A 12,927-nucleotide genomic window follows, 5' to 3' on the forward strand; every position below is an offset into this window, starting at 1 on the left:
CCTTGCTTCATCCTTTCAACCGTGTTGTATTTATCTTTGTAGCATACATGATATCACGAAAGTAGTAGACACCTTTTTTAAACTAAGAGAGTAAAGGTATTGATACTGACCAATCAAGTGTCCCTGGACACCTAAAGGATACGAGATGGCTATATATTTCCACACTTCATATTATTTAATTAAAATTAATTCTAACATACTCATAAGAAATGTACAACTAAAATGAAATGTGAAATTTTTGTGTTTGTTTATGCTTCTGGCTGAAGGTAATACAAAGTGATAACACTGATTATCTTATGTTATCAGAAGCTCTCTTATCTCATTAAAAATAAGTTATTGCTGGGGCACCTGGGTGGCTCAGTTGGTCAAGCATCCAACTTCAGCTCAGGTCATGATCTCATGGTTTGTGAGTCTGAGCCCCACGTTGGGCTCCGTGCTGACAGTGAGGAGCCTGCTTGGGATTTCTCTCTCTCTCCCTCTCTCTCTGCCCCTCCTCCACTTGTGCATGCTCTCTCTCAGAAAAATAAATAAATATTAAAAAAATAAAAATGAGTTATTGCTTAACACACTGCACTTGGTAGGTGTTATGGTTCTTATGTCTCTCACAAATTCCTGTGTTGAAGTTCTAATACCCAATGTGGCTGTATTTGGAGATAGGGCCTAGAAAGAGGTAATAATGGTTAAGTGAGTTCATAAGGGTATGGCCTGATAGAGGAAAAGACACCAGAGAACCCTTTCCCTCTCCGCACATGCACGGAGTAAAGGACAGGTGCGGACCCAGAGAAAAGGTGACTATTTACAAGCCAGGAAGAGAGTGCTCACCATAAACTAAGCCTGAAGTCTCATTGATCTTCGATTTTTTCTAATCATTTTCCCTAAGGACCTGCTTTTACCACATTTTGGTTTCTTTCTTTATCCTTCTCTCAAACTCTTTTAAGCAATAGATCCACAAAGTAAACTCAGGGTCCTACTGAAATGATTCATGCTTAGCATAGCTGGAGATACATGAAAACATACACGTTCAGAAATTACGTCAATTTTTATTCTTATTATGTACAAAGAAGAACCTCTCATTGTTGCTGAGATGATAAAGTCACGTTATGCTCTAAATTAAAAAAAAAAACACAAAAATATAAACATACCAGTAATTAGAATATTCTTTATAGGCTTGTCAGCTACTAGATCTCTCTGGCATCCCTGAATCATACTGGTGATCCCTGTTAGCTGAGCTACTGTAAGGCGCTGTGAGATTTAGAAACATAGATGTTAAAGGATCATTATAGGATAAAGATTATGGGCTTGCAGCCAGATTCTAAGTTGTGATCTTGGAAAAGTTAATCAGCTTTCATGTGGCTCAGTTTCCCCATCTATACAGTGGTACTAATGGCAGTGCCTTCCATTATGTTATGAGGAATAAATGAATTAATAACAGAAACATAGTGCCTAAAGCAATCCCTGGACACAGTGAGCGCTAAGCAAATGCTTAGGAGTTAAAGCTAAAAGGATCTTTGAAATCAGCCATTGAGGCGTCTTGAAGGAGTTCAAGGCTGTTCTAAAATAGCTTTTCTCAGGGCTGAGGCTGCATCAAGGAGATTCAGAATCTGCCAGCAGGATGCACATGCCCCCTCTGATGCAGGAGAGGCACAGGCTCACGAGCACTTTCCTACAGATATCAATCCGTCTAGAGAAGTACCAGCTTGAGGATGAGCCACGGCAATCCTCATTTTGTGGAAGTAGCTCTTCCATATCTCTTCACATTATCTTTCTAGCCTAGCACAAACACCACACTTCTCACTCCCAGAAAACACATGATCCTGAATTAGAAAGCCTCCCTTATTCGCAAGAGAAGCATTGAGATTCCACTATTTCCTGAAAAGCGTGAGCAACAAACATCCTATTTTCAAGCAGATGCCACAAGTAAGTTATTCCCCGCCTCCCTTTCCCTCAAGGACACAGAGTCTCCAGGGGTCCCGTTTCCAGGCTAGGGGTGCCGGGAAGTAGGGAGAGGTAAGAAGCAACCTTCCCCATCTTTCTTGTCGTTTCTTAAAAACGCCTTTCCGAGCACCGACGGTGTGTGGGCCGCGGTTTCAACTCCGCCACGTGCCCGGAAGCAGCCGTTGGCTTGGAGATTGTCTTTTATTCTACAGGACAGCTTTTCAGGCCCTGGGGCTAGTACCTGTGTGGGCCGGGGAAGCCGCCCCCTAGCCTCACACAGCGTGATCTGGGTTTCTATTTTAGGCCTCCCTATAATTACATCAAAAGAGCTTCCCTTTCTGGATTCTCAATTTCCTCTAAGTCCATTAATATTCAAGCTCTGCTGCAACGGAGAGGCCTGCACGTCTCCTACTCTATCCTACTCTAATGTGCATCTGAATGGGCCGGGGATCCGGTGACAATGCGGATTCGGATTCTGGAGTGGTGCCCGACAGCCTGCATCTCCGACAGGAGCCGCCTTCCTTCCTTCCTGATGCTGCCTTCCTTGGGCCACACTTGGGCTCCCCATGGTGGACACACTGTTCCACACAGCTAGCACCAACCGGGGCATTCACATACCGAGTTTCCTCACACACTAACCACTCGGACTTCCAGAAAGGTCCTTAAGAATACGCGCTTCCAAAGGCTGTGTCCTGCCCAATCTAGAGCAGCTTATCAAATTAGGCTTCCTCTTTATTTTAACATGAAGTCTCAGTTGACAGCTATACTATGGCTACTGTAATGCTGTGATTTCAGTTGATTTTTTAAGGTTTATTTATTTATTTTTGAAAGAGAGAGACAGAGAGAGAGAATCTGCACGCATTTCAGTGGGAGAGGGCCAGAGAGAGGAGGAGAGGGAGAGGATCCCAAGCAGGCTCAGCACTGTTAGTGTGGGACCCTACGCGGGGCTTTTAACTCACAAATCATGAGATCATGACCGGAGTCGAAACCAAGAGCTGGATGCTTAACCACCTGAGCCACCCAGGCGCCGCTCGGTTGATGATGAATCAATAATCTGTCATTGGCTTTCCCTTCCTTTTGCACTGAGTGGAAGTACATTCTCCTCTCTAGAGCCTCTGTCATTTGCCTTTAACTGTTAACAAGATGCAAGGACAGGAGCCTCCCCTCAGCAGTTCTCTGTGTCCCTCAATTCCCCTAACATCATCCCTCCCATGTCTCCGTGTGGAGCCTCACGTTTAGGGTCACTGTCAAGGGTCTGGATAAGTCAGGGGGCAGTACTCGGGAGCCTTGGTGTGGGAGACTGACATTCATGGACACGCTTAGGGGTCTGCAACTGAAGCTGTGTGGGAAGCCTCTTGGGGGTCACCTTGGAAAGGCTCATGTCTGGGGCTGGGCCAGTGCTCTGTTCTGCAACCACCCTCACCAAGAAGCAGGGAGAGGGACCCACTAAAGCCCCCAAGTCCCGCCCCCAACCCCACCAGATCAGGACCCTTGTGTTTCCCCCAGGCTCGAGGCTCCGCAGTCCTGGGGTTCTAACCGGGGTGGCAGCTGCGACTCTGAGTGATTCTCTTCCTTAAGCCAGCTCTCCTTCAATCAGCATACATTTTTATCTATTTATTAGACAGTTGCAGAACTCCGTTGCTAGAAGTAACCTTGTTTTTGTTTGCGTATTTTGTTTTCTTCTTTTTAAACTGTAGAAACCGAGGGCCCAGGAGGTGAAGGGACTGGCCCAGGTTCCTTCAACTGGTAAAGGTGATGGGGTTGTTAGTGGCCCGGCTGAGAACCAGGAGTTGGTTCCAAACTCACATGCCAGTGCTTGTCCCACGCTGCTGAATTCCGCCGAGACTCTCCTACTGATTATTCAACTTAAGGATAAATAGAAACAATAAAGAGAAAAGTGAGCCATAGGACATGTGAAGCAAACACTTTCTCTCCTAAAGATTATCTCTTTAAGAGAAAAATCATATAGAAGGACAGATAGTCCACTGAAACAGTTTGAAAGAGTATAAGGCTGACAGTCAGAAGATGCAGTTCCTGGCACTGCTGCTAATGAATGAGCTTTGTGTCCTTGAGTGAAGTGCCTTAACCGTCTCCCACCCCGAGGCTCAGTTTCCTCGTCTGCAAAATGAGAAGGCTGAATCTCTAAACTCTTTCTAGATCTAACATTCTATGATCCCTTTGATTTTACGGTTCACACTGCAAGATAGAATAGGGTTATACATCCAGTAATAACCACCCACTGCCTCAGCATTCAAACAGGCCTTCTTTATGCTGAATTCTGTGCTGCAATAGGGGCTTCAGGGCTGGTTTCTTATAGATGGAATTTCAGGGTGTCTCCTGGCGGCGATTATGACAGACAACAATTCCAAGGGAAAAATACAGAATGAGGCAATTTATTCATGCACCACAAACCCTGGCCGGTCTCCAGGCATTCAGACTCTGTTCAGTGTCCCAATAACACACATTTAGCACCTCACCTGTGACCTGGGGATCGCCAGAATCACAGATGACAGAATCACTCTCCTGCTCTCAGGCCTCACAGGCGAATCAGCAGGAGGAAGAGAGGTTACTTTTAGGTTACTCTGAGCTTGTTAAATTGTATCACAGTTCCTCAAGGGAGAAACACACACACACACACACACACACACACAGAGCGCCTGGCGGTGAAACTTGAAAGGCACTGTAGATTACTGTGGAAGGAGAGGCCGGCCACAATTTTTAAGCCCGAGATCCCACATCTGTGCTCTGGTTCTTGCTGTAATGCTAGATGGTTCTACAGCGCTAGCATCCCAAGGTATGAGGCTCACTAGATATTTCTCTTGCCTTCTGCGGGTGTCTATGTTGTACATTCCTTTGGGCTGACATTTGGCTTTCCAGAGCTGTGCAGTATGCCCTGTTGCAATTTACTTTGCAAGGAGACAGCAGGATTGCATGTTAACAGTCACCTCGAGGCGAGGGGAGTTTTAGTGAAGACATCTCTGATCCTTAGATTCCCCCATTTCCTTTAAAGTCATCATGCCACTTCACGTAATGGAGGGCACGATTTCAAAATGAATACGAATGCGCAAAGTCTACCCTGCGCTCAAGGGCCCCCTTAGCTGTAGTATATGCAGCACGGGTTACTGGTCTCGTCTGCAGGAGACGTGCGCTAATGCAGCTGTTGGTGGTATGGGATTTCTCCAACTCATCAGTTCTCAGGGAGTCATAAATGTAGATATTTCGCTCCATTTAGGTAAACACTGGATCCCTCGCTTCTTCCAAAACACAACACACAAACTAAGAAAGTCCTGAAAGTGGAAAGGAGGTCATATTGCCTATTGCTCAAAGTATGTCAGACCACCCCTCTGTTCTCTTTTTTTAAAACATATTTGTTTCTCTCTGTATTTTTTTTCTTTATGCAGGGGATTTGAGCTTGAATATGGACATTTTCCCACTACCATTCAGCCTCGGAATGCTATTTTCCCCAAGTTTCTCATGATAAAAAGACCCAGAGTCAGCCCCTAACTGCTGGCAGCTGAATTTCATTAAGACTTTGATGGGAAACTTAAGTTGGAATTACAAACATCTGTGGCTAAGCTTCCCTTCAGCAAACCATTTCCCAGAATTTAACTTTACCACACTAGGAGCAAGAAAGAAAACAGTTGGAAAAAGAATGCCGCTTTTTGGCAAATGCTGGAGTAGATATTTAAATATCCTTCTATGTGGTCACTACATCTCAATGAACCAGCAGATTTACTGGTTTTGGAAAACAAATCAATAACTGTTTGGAAATACCAACTCGTGGAACTCAAAGATGTGCTAGGAATCTGACTTTAATGGTTCCTAATCAATCAAATGTCTCAAAATTATGTCTGGCCATCACTACATTTATAGGGTAACTCTGAGCGAGAAAAAGCCCAAAAGAAGAGAAGTGTTTTTGACATTACATATTTCAAAAAACTATGAAAAGTCAGATTTGAGAATTGTGAAAGAAAAAAAGGTTATAGTCCTTGTCATATCAAAAATGTTGGTATTTTTGTTTAACTTCTCTGGAATTTAGAAAGAGTCATTCATTTCTCTTCACTTATTAGCTCATCCAATCACTGGGGAAAGGCTATGTTTAAAGAACCCTTAGGGATACAATGATTATAAAAGTTAAAGTACAGTCCCCTCTTCTCCATTGTTGGCTAATCAGCACATTTGTATGGAAAAATTGGAAGTAATCAAATTTACGGAAGAAGTAAAAGTTTAGATAAAAATAAACTGATAAAACAAGTCTTAACTTGCAGTAGATAAAAACAGTGGAAGAGAAAGGGCAGGGGGAGGCACAGAAGAGAGGGAACTGAAGGCGCACTTTGTTAGGCAGTTCATATACACTATTTCACAACAATCTTGCAAGGCAAATACCTTTCTATTCATTCCACAATCAAACAAACTGAGCCTCTGAAGGATGAACTAATTTGTTCAAAGTCAAACAGCTAGAAAGTAGTGGGGCTGAATTCATCGCACATCTGTCTGGCTACATGCCCACGTTGTACCTTTGATGGAAGGTGAATTTCAAACGTTAAGCAGAGACTGAAATAAACAGCACTTGGGCTAAATGGGGCCATCAGATGCACTTCCCACAGAGTATTAAAAAAAATGAGTCAGCAAATTCACTTAAGAATCCAATTCTGTTCTCTGCTAAAAAACCCAAAAGGCCTGGCAACACACAAGTGGGTGTCCCTCTGGAAGAAGCAACCCTTCTCCTGTCACTTTGGATCCACCACTTACAGGATTTATTCCTTTCACTGCCCAGGTTTTTGTTGTTGTTGTTTTCGTGGGGTTTTTTTTTTTCTTCTGCTTGGCCTCTTTAGGAATCCAAGCTTTACATTTTTTTCTGTACCGTACGATCAGCAATTCCACTTCTGGACATCTATTCCAAATTGCTGAAAGCAGAAGGTCAAAACAGCTATGTGTACACCAATGTACACAGTAGTACTAGTCACAGAAGCTAAAAGGGAGGAACAACCCAAATGTCCATCAACAGGTACATGGATAAACAAAACGTGATACATACATATATTAGGATATTATTCACCCTCAAAAAAGAATGAAAATTTGAAAACATGCTACAGCATGGATGAACTTTGAAGACATTATGGTAAATGAAATAAGCCAGACACAAAAGAACAAATATAGGTTCCACTTATATGAAGTATCTATCATCGTACTATTCATGGAAATAGAAAGTGGAAGTGATGGTGCCAGGGCCCGGGAAAGGGAGTGATGGGGAGCTATTGTTTAATGGGTATTGAGTTTCAGTTTGGGAAGATGAAAAAAAATTAGAGGTAGATGGTGGTGATGATAATATAACAGTGTGAATGTACCTACTGCCACATAAAAATGGTTAAAATGGAAAATTTAATGTTAAGCATATTTTACTACAATAAAAAAAACTTATGGTTAAATCAGAGAACTCTGGAACTATAGCAAATGGAATTCTTTATTTTCCAGCAATTTTATAATAAATTCTATAAGATAGGCCATGTATTCCTCTAGATGGTGCTGTTCTGAATTCGTTACCAATTAATCTATATATGGAGCTTCTAATGTAGACTATAGCCTCATGCAGAGGAAACATACTAGAATATGCTTGTAAAAGGAAAATGGGATGCAAGAAGACCCTAGATATGGGTCTTCTTCAGTGGGGACCCAGTGATATGCTGGGGAAAAGAAGAATGGGATTTGGAAACCTTGGGCAAGATACTTACCATCTCCAAACCTCAATTTGCTCATTGATAAATGGGTATAATGTTCATTATTGAGTATTACAAAAGATAATACATGTAGTTTCATGGGACATAGTAGAAGTCAATATGTATTAATTTCTGTCTTTCCTATGTGAGTAGGTTAAAAAGTAGTTATTAGATTGGTCAGGAAAGGGAAGTTATCTCAATTCTTTGATAATCCTAAAATTTTATGCATCTTATGCTATTCACTCAGCAAGCATTGCACAAATAGTCTTTGAATGGCATTTTATAGGTTTTATTTTAAGAAATTCTTAAAACTTTGACTAAAACTTATGCCTACAGATAGTTCTATTTACCTAATCACTTTTACCTGGGTACTCCGGGACAGTTGAATTACTTTCATAAATTCCTTCCTAGCTGTGCCACTTACCAGGTAGGGTGCCTGGGCAAATGCTCTTTGCCTCAGTCTCCCTGTTTGAAAAATAAGAGAATAACTATACAAGCCCCACTGAGTTGTAGAGGGAGAAAAAATATAGCTCATGGAGAGTGCTTAGATTAGAATCTGACACATGGTAAATACTCAATGAGCATTAGCCATCAGCCATGCTATTATTATTACTACTGCCACTATATTTAGTCTTTCTAAAATAATGTTTCCCAGGAACCTTCTTTGGTATTTGGTGAGTAGGTTGATTGTGTCCTACTGGCCTGGCTCTGGAGTAATACTTTTTCCACATTACCCCCCTGGCCCTTAGCTTACAGCCACTGTTACAGAGCATTAATTCATTCTGCTTTATATGGTGACTATGAACATTTTTCTTTCTTAGATTGCTTATTCCTTGAGGCGAGGGACGTGACTTTGCCTTCTTTCTGTCCCTCCTGGCACCTACTTTACTGCTCTTCATGCAATAAGGCTCCAAACATGCCTGTTGGATGATATTAAGTGAATGAAATAATGCCCACATGTGGGGGTTCACAATACCTACATGCACTGTTGAACAGCAGTATAGAATGATGGCTCAGGCCAGTGACTAGAGGTCTTCAGGCGATTCAATAGGGCCTCTTTCAAAGTAAGGGCCCAAGATAAGGAAAAGGAAAGCAGAGAGTGAAAGAGATCTAAGCTGCCTTTTAATAAACATACTGCAATCTTTTGGTGGCAGGGTCCCAGTTATGTTGGAGCCTAGGATCACGTATCAACAATAAAAAGAGTCTAGAGGAAAAGTTACTCAGAGTTAGTCTAGTTCATAGTTCTTTTTTAAAAGCAAGTGAGTTGGGGCGCTTGGGTGGCTTAGTCGGTTAAGCGTCCGACTTTCGTTTAGGTCATGGGTTCGTGGGTTCGGGCCCCGCGTCGGGCTCTGTGCTGACTGCCAGCTCAGAGCCTGGAGCCTGTTTCGGAGTCTGTGACTCCCTCTCTCTGACCCTCCCCTGCTCACACTGTCTCTCGCTCTCTCTCTCTCTCCTAGAAATAAATAAAACATTTTAAAAAATAAATAAAAAAAATTAAAAGCAAGTGAGTTTGTCCAGTGTGGGGTACATGTGCACATGTGGTTCACGGGCCACTGATTTTCTTGGAGGGACACTAACAATAACGACAACAGCAGCAAAGCCCAGTCAGGTTACCAGGAAGTAAATTCCTGTTCTCCTCGCTGAGAGAAGTTTGTTCCACACTGTCCTGTATTTCCTTTAATTTCTCAATTATGTACTAAGGGCAGTAACAGCACTGTTACCCCACCACCTCTCATTTTGCCCTTCCCTCTTTTGAGTCTTTATGTGGTGGCTTCTTCCCATAGTGTCAACCTCTAACCTAAGTGTTCTTGACCTTATTTAATTCTGGCTTCGCTTTGACAGACAAGACTGTCATTCCTGCCAAGGACATTGTGACACCCTCTCCTAGGGGACCGTCCCTGTCCCCATCCCTGTCTCCCTTCCAGAGCTTTTGCACATCCATATTGGTTAAGAAGATTTCTGCCTAGTTTTACTTCCTAGCATGCACATGATAAAAGCAAGACTTTCTCTTCTTAAATGTAAACTATTAGACCATTGACTGTTCTTTTTTGAAACCACCCATCACCCCTTTGCCCAGCCTACTGAGAAACACTGCTCTCATCATAAACTCAGCAATAGTGAATGCAGGAAATTGCTTGTGAAAAAGCAGAAGGTGGGAAAACCCTACCAAATTAGCACTGAGTTACCCGCGGGTGCTCCTCTTTTCATACCCAGGATCCTGGGGGAAGCTTGGGCTTGTTTGAGAAGGAAAGGATGAGCCTTCTTTCTTGGTGAGCCAGTGCTCCTCATCCTCTTATTCAGTTTGTATTTAATGTAACTGAGCCCCTAACTTACCCTGGGCACCAGAGTGTGCCGGAGTCTGGAGTCCTCTGTTGAGGACTGAGGACCCAGGGGTGGAGAGGACACACGTCTTGCTATCGACGAGTCTGGGAGAGCCTCTGGAGGGCCATCAGCCAAGCACCTCCCACTGCTGTATGCTTGCCTTAGTACTTTCCTTCCTCCCCTTGAAGGAAAATTGAGGACCAACCATTCATATAAATCCAAGTGAAGTAAAATGAATGTATTTTTAGAATAGCCCTCCATCTGCATTGCAAACCTCCTAAAATAATGTGTCACATGTGTCCATGGTCTCTCTCTCTCTGTTTATAGATGAAAATACAATCTTCTGAACCAAGTCAGTAGAGTGGTTGTATCATGTTATTAAATTTCCAGAGTGTATTTGGTTTACAGTCTCCTTACTGGCTATAAAGAGCATGGGAAATCTGAATGGTGGGGCATTGGGATTTCCATGGGACCACAAGCGAACTGGAGATATTATGTGAAACTATGCAGTGGGAACGTAATTACTCCAACCCCACACTTTCTACACCATATACTTTGACCCTTCTGGAATGACTAATAGCTTCTTTCTGTTTCCCTAAACCAAAAGCCGGAACTGGCATTCTGAACCTATTGGACTCTGACAGTATTACACATTTAACTCACTATAGGACATGCTTTCTGCTTGGAAAGATAGAGATATAGCATTATTAAGTAAAATAGTGCCGTAAAAATAACGTTCTGAGAAATATTCCCAAATAAGGGTTTCTTATAATTCGATCACCTGCATATTTTATACTATGAATAACAAGACTTGGAATGTATAATACAGCACTAACACCGTACCAGGTACTGTGTTAAGCATTCTGTCTGTATATTTTATCTAATTTCATCACAGTAACTCTAGGAAGTATGAAGTAGGCATCAATAACTTCTCTAAGCCTTAGTCTCTTTCTGTATAATTTGGGCATCTGTAATTTGCCTCAGGTAAGGAGAAGGGAAATTGAAATTTGAACTTGGGAACATCAGGCTGCAAAGCCTGAAATCCAAAATGCTCTTCTATACTGTCTTCCTATTATTTCACTGAATATATGAGTATATAAGACATTGCTCAGAGTTTCAGCAATAAATTTAAGGTTCCCTAAAAATCAAATAATTATTTTCCTACTTTTTGTAGGATACAAGTTACAAAAAATTATGTGTGCCCATCTTTTTAAAATTAGCAGATAGAAATACAGAATGCTTAGGTAAATTTGAATTTCAGGGAAACAATAAATAGTTTTTTACTGTAAATAGGTCCCATGCAATATTTGAGACATAAACCAAAAAATTTATTTGTTGCTATTTGAAATTCAAATTTAATTAGATGTCTTGTATTTTATCTGGCAACTCTACCCTTAAGCATTTTGTTCTGAGGCTTTCCACGATCAAAGCAACAGGTGGAAATAATGCTACCTAGGGGTTAATTCCAAGCCTGTGGAGAAGCAATGCCTTCCCATTGCATGGTGTCTCTCTTGGCCTGGCTTCTCCCCAGGTCTGGGGGGCACGAAGCTGGGTAGAAGTCAGCCATGCCCCCCTTTTTCCTATAGAGGTTACTTTTTGAACCACAGTGGGAAATTGGTATGCTCTGGCCCTACCCCCCCTCTTTTTTGGGGTGTGTGGGTGGGACTTACTCCTGGAGAAGGACCATCTCCTTGTACCATATTTTAGAAGTAATAATAAATACCCCCAAGTTATACTAATAATTAGTAGAATTAATTGCAATAATCCAGACTTTGGTGCTATTAGAAATGGTGTCAACCTACATCAATGCTTTGGTTCTATAGTTGCTGTAACCATAGCTATAGCACGTGTGTGTGTGTGTGTGTGTGTGTGTGTGTGTGTGTGGTGTTAGGTCAATTGCTCCTTCCTTTCCCATGAACTTAGGTGACTTCATTTTCCTCCTACTTAGCATCTCCCACGCACTGGACATGCCCTTGTCATCTTGGCTCAGGGGACTCTTAAATCACTCGCTCTGGATTCATCCTCCTTTACCCAATTTCCACTTTCTGGTTCTGGCTTTCAACATAAAAGCTATTGTAAGGTACTCAAACAGCAGCTCTTTGCATCAACACATCACCAGTAGCATATCCCAGTCATTTTAACTTTGGGGATGGGGCTTGATTTTCATCACAACTTTTTGCTTCTGGAAGATAGTGGCTCCTGTCTAAGGTATCTGCTCTGCAGTTTCCCAACAGATTCCTTAGTATCCCGTCACCCTCAGCCGCTCACCCACTCACTCTCCCCTTTTGGAGAGGACCTACTGTTTGATTTGTGACAAAAAGATGGGCCCCGTAGTATTTTCCCCAACATCACAGAGGAGCAGGAAGCCAGGGACAGGGCACACACACTTTAAGTGACTCTCCTGGGACACACAAGTGGCAGAAGGAAGTGCCACTGCGGCCCCAGGTGAGAGTCCAAGCCGACCAGCTCCCAGCGCACAGGACACCTGCCCTTTTGCTAGTTTGAACAGTGCCCGGTTCCAAAGCCTCAACTCCCAGCTCGCGACGCCCTGGATCCAGCTTACAAAGTAAGACTTCAAGTTTGTGAACTGACCTGGGGCAGGTGAAACTCTCAGGGCAGATGGGGGAGGGAAGAAGGGGGAGAGAGAGGGACAGGAGCGGGGCACCCACAGGTGCCCCGGGCCGGGGTGACAAGGGCAAGGACACTGTACCTCGGCAGCAGGCGGCAGCCTTCCGGGAGCCACGCGGGGTTCGCTCGCCTCAGGCGGGTCCAGTCTGCCGACCGCTGAGCTCCCTTCAATGTCAAAAGGAACGGCGCCGTCGTCCCCGGCCGCCGCGGCCGCGCAGGCAGCGCCGCAGAGGAGCCACAGCCGCAGGACTGCGCGCCCGGCAGAGTTCACGGTCATCTCTCCGCTGCCATCCAGCAGGGCGCTGCCTGCGGCTCGGCGGCCTAG

General features: G+C 43.4%; 1 protein-coding gene across 2 annotated transcripts in view; it reads right to left on the reverse strand.

Annotated features, from left to right (window-relative positions):
• The window catches only part of LAMA4 (laminin subunit alpha 4), a 142,180-nt gene extending 129,254 nt beyond the window's left edge, over positions 1-12,926 (reverse strand). The window contains exon 1 of one of the 2 annotated variants that reach the window (XM_077779991.1): positions 12,685-12,926. In XM_077779991.1, the coding sequence (XP_077636117.1) occupies positions 12,685-12,879 (195 nt within the window). In that variant the 5' untranslated portion in view covers positions 12,880-12,926. The remainder of the gene's footprint in view (positions 1-12,684) is intronic. The other variant, XM_077779990.1, reaches the window with a different exon arrangement.
• Between the last annotated feature and the right edge of the window lies 1 nt (position 12,927).

This window comes from Crocuta crocuta, unplaced genomic scaffold (assembly GCF_008692635.1).
Source record: "Crocuta crocuta isolate KB4526 unplaced genomic scaffold, BGI_CrCroc_1.0 scaffold147, whole genome shotgun sequence".
In the NCBI taxonomy this organism is placed as follows: Eukaryota; Metazoa; Chordata; class Mammalia; order Carnivora; family Hyaenidae; genus Crocuta; species Crocuta crocuta.